Here is a 12712-nt window from a genome sequence, read left to right as displayed (position 1 = left end):
CTTACGTCTCTCTCTGTCTGTCTCTCTTTGTTTGACAGAGACAGTGATGGATACAAGGACAGCGACAGCTGAGCTCGGCTGGATATCGTTCCCTGCCAATGGAGTAAGAACAATGTGCAAAGGTGTACAGTGTGTGTGTGTGTACGTGTGTGCGTGGGTGTGTATTTGTGTGTATCCTTGGGGAAAGCAGTTTGAGTACACTTTACAGTGCTCCATTAACGAGTCTGTCAAAATCTTAATTACAGTTGCAAGGTGACACCAATTAACCGCTATTGATGCAGAATAGAATGGATTCTAATAGATCAGAGAGGGGAGCACACAAGAGTCCACAATACACAAATGAATAGAATAGAAAAAACTACAAAGAATAGAATGGCATAGAGAAGGCTCTTCCACACACTCTCTGGAAATTTGGGATTTTCTAAATGCTTGCTTGGCTGCTAGATGGTCACAATGGCATGCTGTGGTTGGCTGTGTGTGTGTGTGTGTGTGTGTGTGTGTGTGTGTGTGTGTGTGTGTGTTTGTGTGTGTGTTTGAGGTGAGTGGCTCTAATTGTGATGAATGGTTGTCCCTGCTCAGAAAAGAACAAGGTAGAGGAGGGAAGAAAAGCGAATGAGGGAGGCGAGTGGGGAGGCAGGAAAGGAGAGGGAGACAAAATGGGAGGGAGGGAAAGGGAAAGTTTAATTTGTGTCAGGTCTCGGTAAACCCATTAATCATTTTAGCCTCTCTTCTCCCCTCTTTCTCTACCTCCTCCCCTCTCATCCGTACCCCCGCCCCTGCCTCACACACACACACACACACTTTCCTCAGTGGGAGGAGGTAAGCGGCTATGATGAGAACCTCAACACCATCAGGACGTACCAGGTGTGCAACGTGTTTGAGCCCAGCCAGAACAACTGGCTCCTCACCACTTACATCGACCGGCGGGCGGCGCAACGCATCTACGTGGAGATCCGCTTCACTGTACGCGACTGCGCGTCCATCCCTAGCGTCCTGGGCTCCTGCAAAGAGACGTTCAACCTGTACTACCTGGAGACGGACAGAACTGTGTCAGAGGGCATCAAGGGGGTGGAGTATTGGGCCAACGCCCCTTTTCTTAAGGTAATGGATCCAGATACTAGAGTCTTTACATAGACAAACAGGGAATGAGGAGCTGCGTGTCACACAGTAAATTAGCATTTCAAACATCGACTGTATAAGACATAGACTGAGCTTCTAGGTCCTAGTTAAGTGAAGACAATGCGAAAGAGCCTCAAACCTGCATTCTTTCTAATGGCCAGCAGGTGGCGACTCCACTGGTTCCACAAAGAAGTCAGATTGTATGGAAGCTTATGAGACGATGACCCTACTTCTCACTGGATTTATGAGCTCAGTATACAGTTTCCAAATTACTTTACGGTCTCAATCGCTAGTGTCAACTTGTCCTTGATACAGAATGATGATTATTTTAGAACTTGTAGTCTCATTTAGAGTAAAATAGATGATAAAGTCTGGTATGTGGCTACCTTGTGATTGATAAATTACTACTACTGCATGTCCATGGATTCTGTGTCAGATCCAATCAGGATCTGCCCAGCTCCAACTCCACCCTCTTGTCCAAATGTGGTCACTCCTACGGTACCTCCATAAAACCAAGATGGCAGCAGCTAACATCAAACTCGGGGCTTCAAAACAATATTCCGCAAACCAGTGGCGGATGTGGTGGATTGATGGTGCTTTTGCACTTGGTATCAAAATAAAATTGTAATGATAATCTTAATGTGATTCAACACAAAGGCACCAATACTGCCAGGCTATGTTATGGCTGAGCTTCAATTCTGATATATTTTGTCAGTTGGCATGTAAAATGGGAGTGCTAATTGCTTCAGTACAAATGAGCCTCATCTGTTTAGTACTCTGGAGAAAATGCAGGCCAGAGGCTGGAAATTGGACATCTGTGCATATTCAGTATGTTGTTGCTGCCGAATGGAAATCATTCATCCCCAAATTTTGTGATTTTACATTTTGTAGATGAGTGGAAGATGTTCCTTTATATGTCTAGAAAGTTTTTTTTTTTTTTTTTTTTCCGACTTTTAAGGCAAATACACATTTGTACAGAAGAACCCCCCCAAAAAATATATATGTTTAAGCTCTAACTTCCTCCAGCTTTCAGAATGTAACTCTCTACTGGCTGGATGTGTTTTTCCTCGTGCTCTACAGGATTCGTAATGTCATTTCTCCGAAGCTGCAGTTTTTCAGTTTACCACATTTTTTCTGTGCAGTTTCACACTGTTAATGTTGATTAATCTGACTGTTGGAAATCATCCAAGTGTTGAAAATCTCATCTCCTCCAGTGGCATCATTGAGGTTCATTTGGAAAAATGGAAAATTTGTAACATAATAAAATGATATGGTATGTGGGCACAAGTGTATTTATTCAGTATTATGCATGATATTTAAACATTAGTTAGTAAGATATTTTCAGAAATTATTAGAAAGATCAGGATCATTAAGAACTCAACAGAATTAGTTCTTTTATACATTTTTCTTTTGCCTTTTTTCCCTTTTATATCCTTCTCTCTCTCTGTTATTCATTGCCAGGTGGATACCATCGCAGCAGATGAGAGTTTCTCCCAGGTTGATTTTGGGGGACGACTAATGAAGGTGAACACAGAAGTTCGTAGTTTTGGACCGCTGTCAAAAGGCAGAGGGTTCCACTTGGCCTTCCAGGATCTGGGTGCCTGCATGTCCCTTCTGGCTGTCAGAGTGTTCTACAAGAAATGTCCCAGCATAGTGCAGAACTTCGCTTTTTTCCCAGAGGTATGGACCAGAACTAGCTCATCACTGTGTTTGTCTTTTCATCAGACTTTGATGCAGCTGTTGTCCAACATTGCAAATCTTTCTGTTTCTGATTCTGTGCAGACTCTGACTGGAGCAGAGTCCACCTCATTAGTCATTGCTAGGGGAAGTTGTATCCCCAACGCTGAGGAGGTAGATGTGCCCATAAAGCTCTACTGTAACGGAGACGGAGAGTGGATGGTACCTATCGGCAGCTGCAGCTGCAAGGCGGGTTATGAACCAGACAATGGCAACGTGTGCCGAGGTAAATCTGTGCATTAATGAGGCTGTGCTGATTCAGACCGTACTCGTAAAAAAATGGGCTGCAAGTACTTCACTGCATCACAGCACATCAGAGGTGATATCATATAGATTACATTAATTGTCTTATTTTAAACCTGTTCAGATAACCTTGATACAGCAAACACTGTTTTAATGCACACAGATTTCACATTGTTTTATGGCAAAAGCTGAAAAGACAGGATAACAGCAAATCAATAATCATAATTATCAACCATAACAATCACTCTACTGCAGCAGGGAAAAAAGGATACAAAGAAAAGTATCACATGCATGCTACAACTAAGACAAAATGGCACAACCCTTTAGAAATGTTCCATATTTAAGTCCTTGCTTCATCTGCAGAACAACGCCATAGCTGGACTTGTGCTGAGTCAATTCTGTAGAAAAATGCAAATGCTTTATCATGTGCAACAGAGCAGAATGTGTTTTTTATGGCAGCCTAGCTGAATAATCACATGCATGTACAGTATACATTTTCTGGTATATTTTTGCCCAGAGGTGCAGCCTATGATGTCCCATATGTTAATATTAGCAGAAGCAGACTTGGGTGAACGTGACACAGAAATAGCTCCTCTTCCCCCAGTGTTCCATATATCTACCTCTTTCACTTCCTTTTAATATCTGCCCTCCTTCCCCATTTCCTCTCCGAAGTAGTACCCATTACTCCTCATTCTCCCCGGAGATTCTCGTCCACGTTACGTGTGTGTGTATGAGCGTGTGTGGAGGTTGGGGGAGGGGGGGTGAGCATGTGTGATGCATGTACATATGGTGCGATGATAAGTGAGGCCGCTTCATCCCTTGTTAATTAGTTTAGCGTGTTCCAGCCAGATTAGTCGACTGAAAATTAGTCATGAACTGACAGAGAGTGTCTCAGGGAGATAGAGGGGTATCTGAGAGGAAGGAGGTAGAGAGGGAAGGTACAGTAGGAAGCAGGAAGGAAGGAAGGAAGGAAGGAAGACAGGGGTGCCCTCTGGAGAGATGGACTGACAAGAAGTAAAAAAAGAAAAAAAAAGAAAAAAGTAGAAGTTAAAGAAGGACAGTCCAAGGACAGAAAGGTAAAAACTGTGACAGATAAAAGAGATAAAGAGCAAAGAAGGGACTGATGAATGGTATTCTGTCTGTCTCCTATGAATAACATTAATGCTCTGATTGAAATCAGCTCAGGCTTTGGTGTGTCCTGCACAAAAAAATACTTTTTCCTTATAAAATTTGAGTGTAGAAGAGGGTAGAAGGTAAACCAGACATAACTCTCGAGATGGTAAATAAGTCCTACAATAAATGCAATAATCTTGATTGCCACTGCAGAAAGAATTAAGGTGGAATTTGGAATTATTTTATTACCGTCCTTTTCTTTGGATTTCTAGAATGTATTAAGCATGTAATTGTTACCCCTGACAAACAGAAGAGCTAGATCTACATTTTAGCACAATATTTTTCATACTTATTGCTGATATAAATGTTTGTGACAGCATAAATTAAGTCACTTAGTAACTTAAGTGCGTAAGGTTTCTTTCAGCTTGAATTTCCTTGAATTGTTTGAGCTGCAAAGAGAATATCCACTAAAACATTTAAATCTTTATAAGTGACACAGTGGGAAATGTTTATAACGAGGGAGCTCATATCTCTGGCTTGTTACGATCATCAGTAAAAATCCCTACATTTCAACTGTCTTCTGCCAGCAGGTGTGATGTATTAATGCAGGGAGGGAGAGATAAACTAATGTTCCAAGGTGTTTTTCTGCAAGCCTCGCTGCTCGCTCCTGGGGATGGGTCTAATCACTGGTGAGACTGCGCTTGCACTCAGTGTGAATTATTAGATGGAGATACATCAGGTGATTACTAAGTGGTGTTTCCTGTATTTCATTGTGCAGGCTTTACTCTTTCTAAATTATATACACCACCATTCTGTTCCAGTACAGACTTAAGGTAATATTTGTCATACCTAGGGTGGCCGGCCAGCCAACGTTGGTCCTTCACAAGGTTCAATTTGGCCAGCCAGATGTTTCTAGCAAAAAAACAAAAACATAAATGAATTGTGATTTTTTATTTTTTTTTAATCAATATTTATGCTGACAGCATAACACACGCATGTGGTGTTTTTAGTCAACTGAACCAACCTTCCTGTGCCTGTTTGGGAAGTGGGTTGTCAAACATTAAAGCTAAGTTTCTTAAGTTCTGTTCCTATCATTTAAATTGCCCAGCCCTACAGGAACGTCTGCCTGGATGCAGACCAAAGACAGATCCAGTCAACTCGACCTGTGTCGCTGTGACTACACACACCTGCCTCGTGTGTTTTATTCAAAGCTTTCGCGCTTAGACCTTGATTTAAGATGTCATAGGGCATAGCATGTCTCGTCTGTCTCCACCGAGCTGTCGTCTTTGTGGTGAGCTCCTCTGCCAATCAGCTGATAACAACTTGGCATGGGACTGGATTACTATTAGAACAGATGGTTGTCTTTGTGTATATGTGTGTGTGTGTGTGTGTGTGTGTGTGTGTGTGTGTGTGTGTGTGTGTGTGTGTGTGTGTGTGTGTGTGTGTGCGTGTGCATGTGCAAGTGTGTTAGGCCATAGAGATTGTGTTTATTTTCCACCAAACCAGCATATTGTGCAAACCATCCGGCAAAACTGGATCAACATCAAAGTATTGTCTGTGTGTGTGTGCACACGTGTGTGAGTGTGTGTGTGTGTGTGTGTGTGTGTGTGCGAGCGAGCACGTGTGTGTGTGTGTGCGCATGTGTGCGTGCGTGTATGTGTATGTAAATTAAACTAATATTCAAATAGACCCTTACTTCAGATTCACCACACTGCAAATATAAGCTCTACTGCTGAATACACACAAACACACAAACATAAACTACCCCTGCTGTGGACCCCAACGAAGCTCTAAGAGTTTTTAAAACCTGCAGGCTTTTACACACGCACACACACACACACACACACACACACACACACACACACACACACACACACACACACACACACACACACTCATGCAAGTATTTAATAATTGATCAGTGAGCCTGTATGCCAACTTTTGACAATCGTCATCCACATGGTCGCTGCTTGACTCCACACAGCTGGCTAAAGGCACAGAGGGAAACAGAGGGATAATCTCTTTCTTCCTTTTTAACTCTCTGTCTGTCTGTAGCATTCTGTGCATACCCGTCTGTCTGATCAGTTCTTTCTCTGATCTTCTCTTTTTAGTCTCACATCTGTTCTTACATTTGTTCCATCTGCATCAGTTCATCCTCAAAGATGTTCTCATCTTGTCCATAGTATCCATCGCAAGTTCCTTGAAGTGATGTTCAGTATATCAAATGTTCCATTTTTATAACAAAAGTCAAGCAACACTAATAATCATAGGGTTCTTTTTAAACTCCAACTATCTTGCATTGAAAAACTTACTTTGAATGATATTGGAGGCTGATGACAACAGTTACATGTATTTATAAGATGACATACAACAGTCCATGCAAATGAACTGCACGTACACATGCATACATGGTGTTAGTGGTACACAGTCCTTAGACAGTTGGACACAGAAATAGAGAGAGAGAGAGATGACTATACAGAGAAAGGGAGCAAGACTTGTTGCCATGGTGACACGCCCCATGTGTATGAGCAAGGTTGTTGAATAAATGACCTTGACAAGCCAGATGTCTATCTGCCTATTCAAGTCATACACACACACACTCACACACACTCACACACACACACACAAAGAGACCCGATCAACTGATAGTCCTGAAGAGACGACTTCAAAGAAGCGTAGACATTTGAATATTAAGAAAGTGACAGAAGGAGAAAAATGCAGGGAGAAGGTGACACATGGAGAACAAGAGGAAACACTGGCACAACTGTAGCTGCAGACTGTTTAGGAGGCAAAATGGCTGTTACATTGCAGGTGGTTTGTTTACATTGCTACAGGTTTAAAGGGCATAAGACTTGAAGCAAGTCAGCATTGCCAGTCTTATTGCTTCTGTGGTCATTCATTTAGTCTCAAAATATTTGATCCAGTCAGATGTGAAGTCCGGTAAAGATTTAAACATTTATCCCTAACCCTAACCTAACCTTTCCCAGCTATTTACTCTCTGTTAAGAAAGTATGTTATGGTAATATTTATCCTAAATCGTGACATGACATGAATTGAGGCATAAAAAGCTGCAACAAAAGTTTTTGGCTTGTGTTGTCCAATCAGGGATGTTGCATTAGAAGACTTTATTAAAAAAGTAAATGTTCCTTCTGGGTCTGAAAAGTAAAGCTATCGTAGAAGTCACTTAATTTATTACCTCAACAAACAGTTTTCTAGAGGCATAGCAATGTGTATCCATTGGACTGTGTCCATCTAAATAGCCTGTGACATGTTTTTGGGACTGTTCTCATCTTAGACCTTCTCACATTGTCAGTAGTTCAAAGTTGATTTTAACGTTTTGGTTGCCCAAAAATGTATTGTTTGGCATTCAGTTGTATGAAAAGATACACTGTTGTTTAGCTTAGTAAGTACATTCTGCCTGTATCTTTCTTGCCAAAATTAGTATCCCAATTAATTTCACATTTAAAAAAGGAATTAAAGATACACCTAGGTAACCAAGCTAACTACCTAGCATTAGTCTCAACTTCCCAGTTCTCCAGCTCCACCATCTCACAAAGATATGATCTGATATATCTGTCTCCTGATCTGAATATTATGGCCACACTTGCATCAAAATGGCAGCCCATCAACCAATGAGTGTTTCACAGTGGCTACGTCCACTTTGTCTGCACAGTGTTTTATTGCAGCTCATGGTCAGTGTCTTAACCACACAGCTTTATTTAAACCTGGAAATGAATTGATAATCAGCTCATTTGCAGTTGTCAATACATTTTCTCTTGGTCTGCAAATTCTTTCTACCATCTATTATTTGTTTCAGTGCTAATCATAATGTTACTGATGTCAGGAGAGCAAATACAGATATTCAGTAGATCCCAAACATGTTTGCATATCAACTGACTTGCTTTGCATCGAAAACAAAGACATTTGCTCTCTAGTTCACCACCCTATAGAAGAACTCCTTCAGCACCACTAGCAAAAAAAAAAAAAATCCAAACAGCCCCTCTAGAGACTGAAATAAGTATTCATCTCATTTAAAAAACCCAGACCCACCACCTCCTACCCAGCACACGAATAGGAGAGGACACTTACGCCTAGCATGCAGTTCACTGGTGTTACATCATGTCTTAGTAAAACACAATGAGCAATATATAAAACAGTCCTTGTTTAATGTGATATAAAGCCAGCTTCATATCTGAGATCTGTTTCCACCAGCTCGGTTCAGCTAGCTCATGCAAAATGTAATATGCAGTAAAAGACGGGGCAAAGACCTGCATCCCCTGTGTAAATCAAGTTAGAAAGGAAGCATCAGCAAAATAAAAAATAACAGTATAACACAATGGTACAGAACTGCACAAATAGAGAGAGGGGCGAATAAAAACAGTAGTTTCATTGTGTTTCACCTCCCATTCTCTCTTCCTCCATGTATTTCTCTTTGCTCTTGTGTCTCTCCAAGTATTTCTTTGTTTGTTTTGTTGTTTGTTCTCTCTTTTTCTTTCCACCTGACCTGCAAACCCTTTTAACATTTGATTGTCTGAGGCTCTCTGAGGCTCTTAGCTCGCTGGCATTTTGTCTCATTCACTTGTCCCACTCAAGTCATGTTATCACTCGGAGTCCAGTTTGTCTGGACTCCTCTCTGTCTATCACCATAAGCCTGTGGGACATTTGCATTTCGGTCCTTTGGCATCTAAAGAAATCACGGCGATAAAGTGAACGTTCATCACAGCGGAGGAGGGAAAACAAAGTGCTAAAGATAAATCAAAACTGTGAAAAAGTAACATTAAAAAAAAACTCATTTGTTTGTTTCTCAGCCTTATTGCAGAGCCTTTTTTTCAGTCTAATTTCTCACTTCACACCTCTCTGTTTCATAGTTAGCCCCCAACAGAAAGTACTTCCTGTCAGTCACACAGTTAGTTGTAGTAGTTTAGTAGAAGTTAACTCCTGACAGACTTGGAAATGTTTAACTGCTAACCTGAGCTATGATCAAGATTCATTGAAGAAGGCACTTCTACCAACTCAAAAATAAGGGGCAAGCGTCCTAGCTTAAAATATGATAATATAAACTCTTCCTGTACCTGATTAGATGAATAGTTGCTGAGTCGTTCTTCAGTTTTACTTGAGATTTTCAGGCTAGAAATTGATTGCAGCTGCTCTGAAAGCTTTTTTTGCTCAGTACTGTTTATGAGCTACAAAATTATCACTACCATTTTGGCAAGGATTTTCCTTGAAAACGTCTCATGAGACCCTCTGAGTAAGAGGTTTAATAATTAAAGAACACATTTCCAGTCAACCCGAGGTTGACTGCTTAGGGGGGCGGATGGGCCTCAATATGCATGTTTGTGTGTGGTAGGGGTGCTAACCCTAGCAATTGCAGTATTATGGAACAGAGTTTGCAGAGCCTCTAACATTCTACCCTCTGTTAACAGATTCAGGTTGGGTGTGTTTTAAAAAAAAAGGCATAAAAGTATTTTGGCCTGAATTTTCAGATTTGTAGTAGATATCTGCATTTGTTCTCTCCATATTCACTGAACCATTGAACCATCCATAATAACACCCCAGTCCCTGCATCACCAATGACAGCAATGCAGCCATTATAAATGAATTTCCGGCTCACACTAATCCGACAAATTAGATATCAAAACCAAGTTTCGCTCAGGGCCGTTCTTTTCATTACCTTTTTTTGGACTGAACATAAAATCGAAAGTCCAAAAAACAAACTTTTTGGCATCATGTCCTCAGTAAATAAAAAATCTTATATTCTTTTTCTTAATTAAATATGGAAGGAACCAAAGATACATGGATTAAAGAGGTTGGTCCATCTTTGGTTTACATGGATAATGCAAAGCAAGTTTATTTGTACAGCACAATCCAGACACAAGGCAACTCAAAGTGCTTTAAAGGGGCATATTAATAACATTAAAAGAGATTAAAAATTGGATTTAAAATACATTTAAAAACAAGTAAGAAACAAAACATTAAAACAAGTTAAGACATAGGGAAATATAAAAAGTTTAAAAGAGACAGGACTAGAAAATAAAAGTCACAGTGAAGGCTCATATTGCACTCACAGCTGTCTTTTACTTGATTAGCATTAACTTTACCTCACCTGAGCTTACCTCCTGCTCTATATCCCAATGCAGTGGTGGGGGAAATGCTGCACGGTGAGTTAGGCTGGCCTTTGTTTGGGTTAAAACAGGGACAGAGATGTAGTTTTAACTGGACTGCAGAACTGTGTTTCACATTATGCCCTTTTTTTGCTCAAAGAGCTGCTGAAATATCTACTGATGTACATTTTAACTAAGGCCGTGATTCTGTTGTGTGACATTATGCTCAGGCAAAGGTCAAGCTTTACTGCTATTAAAAATGCATGTTAAAAATTAAAAATGCAACACTGCTTTCAGGAAAAAGGGACAAGGATACATCAGTCTTTGGGGATATAGAGTGTGGGTTAGTGTGAATGGCTAGTTCTGAGGGAGTGCAGTACTGTTGTTTTTTTTTTTTTTGTGGAACTGCATGAAGCTTTCCTTGACCCCCCCGGGAATGAGCTGGGTAATCTGCTACAACACACAGTTATAACTGACCTGTTTGACGTCTGGGAGGTTTGTGAGGTTATTTTGTAACAGATGGGTATTAAATGCACATCATGCTGTACTTTCTTATATTTAAGGCTGCAGAGGGACTCATACAAGACCTACTAGGGCACTGGCATTTAATTAAATGAGAAGGAGGGCCTTCATAAGGCCTGGTGAGACGAGAGTGATGAGAGACAGGAGTGCTCCATCACAAGAGAAGCAACTCAAAACTTGTTTAAGTGCTACAGCAGCATCTAGTACACACTGACTCCCATCACGAGGCTTGTCAGTGCAAGTTATTAAACCACAGTTAAGCTGAATAACAAGCATGTACTGTATGTTTAGCACAAGCAGTCCCTGGATGAATACAAGTTGGATAACAGGGAGTGTCTTCTTTAAGAATTCATATATGTCATATATGTGTTTCATGTCATAAAGGATGATTAATATTTATGGGTTAGAAACATCTCTGACCCAGATGAGGGAACAAGAGAAATGAAGTAATATCTAATCAGTCTGAGTTTGTGAACATACAAAAAAAAAGTTTTTCTGCATCGTGCCTGACTGAGATAATGTGCTGCTATCCCTCGAAAATCCCCCTCTGTGCTTTGTCAACCTCATACCACCCAAAATAACTTCATCAGTACAGCGTCATTCTAAGACAACGTTTACCAAATGTCTTGCAATGAAGACAAACAAAAGGCACACAAACAGCTGAGCAGAGTTTTGTATTGGTTTTATATGTCCCCCCCCCCCCTTTTTCTTTTCAGCTTGCCCTCAGGGCACCTTCAAGTCATTCCAGGGGGCAGGATTATGTCAGCAATGTCCGCTCAACAGTCGCTCCACCATCGAGGCCGCCACCCTGTGTGGTTGTCGGAACGGCTACTACCGCGGAGACATGGACAAACCGGAGGACATGTGCACGAGTGAGTCAGTCTCTTTCTATCAGACAAATACAAAACACAGAAATACATAAACCTTAAAGTAGCGTGCAATCATGCCACAGGGCGACTGTGACATAATCTGAGACAGATTTTTGGACTGGAGTTACCATTCGCTGACATATTACAGCATATCAGTGGTTGACATCCAATATCTCATCATTGAATTAAAGGCCAATATCTGCTTTGATGTATCATTCCAGCCCCTAATTTTATGCACCTCATTCAGAGGGAGTGTGCCGCAATGCTCCCGTCCTTGTTTGGGGATTTGGGGAGCAGTAAGTAATAACACTGCCACATTCCTCAGGCTTTCCATTGAAGTGAATATGTGTTTAGTGTGTTGAAGAGGCTATATTGCTATGCAAGACGAGGCGCAGAGTTTGAAAAACGCTGCCTCTCAGTTCCACAGAGAGATGGTGTAAGTAGGTTGAGACATGAATCATTTGGACTGTTTCTGCAGCAAGTCTCAAATACGCTCTCCCTTTCTCTTTGTGTATGTGTGTGTGTGCACACATACTGGTGACCTGGATACAACATGGGGTTTTTTGGGCTAAAAAATGTTAGTTTCATTCAGGGGTGTGTCTTTATTTTGCTGTTATAAATTCATGAATGAATTTGCAACATTCTGCCAGGAAAACACATACATCAGCCTCAACTGTGAAAGGACTAATAGGATGGAGGCTCCACTGTGGATTTGGACTTGGCTCTGACCCATGGAGGCTTAAACACAGGACCACTGGGGATGTCCTGTGGTGTCTGGCACCAGGGCGTTGGCAGTGTCCTGCAGCGTGGGGGCAGGGCCGCCACTGAACGGATGGGTTCTGGCACGTACCATGGATACTTGATTGGATTTGGATTTGGAATTGGGGAATTTTCAAGGGAACGCCTTGAGTTCTTTGTCACTTTCTTCTGGCCATTCCTGAGCTGATTTTGTGACAATGTCTACTTGGTCAACAACAATATTTATTTTATAGCTTAAGAAATAGGAGA

General features: G+C 41.2%; 1 protein-coding gene across 10 annotated transcripts in view; it reads left to right on the top strand.

Annotated features, from left to right (window-relative positions):
• The window catches only part of LOC119028888 (ephrin type-B receptor 1-like), a 96081-nt gene that overhangs the window by 39976 nt on the left and 43393 nt on the right, over positions 1-12712 (top strand). For all 10 annotated transcript variants that reach the window (XM_037115313.1, XM_037115318.1, XM_037115319.1 and 7 more), the window contains exons 2-6: positions 39-103; positions 811-1101; positions 2581-2799; positions 2902-3082; positions 11552-11707. In XM_037115313.1, the coding sequence (XP_036971208.1) occupies positions 39-103; positions 811-1101; positions 2581-2799; positions 2902-3082; positions 11552-11707 (912 nt within the window). The remainder of the gene's footprint in view (positions 1-38; positions 104-810; positions 1102-2580; positions 2800-2901; positions 3083-11551; positions 11708-12712) is intronic.

Source organism: Acanthopagrus latus, chromosome 11 (genome assembly GCF_904848185.1).
Source record: "Acanthopagrus latus isolate v.2019 chromosome 11, fAcaLat1.1, whole genome shotgun sequence".
Lineage (NCBI taxonomy): Eukaryota > Metazoa > Chordata > Actinopteri > Spariformes > Sparidae > Acanthopagrus > Acanthopagrus latus.
The sequence above is the reverse complement of the archived record's forward strand: the minus strand, read 5'-3'. Positions and strand labels throughout refer to the sequence as shown.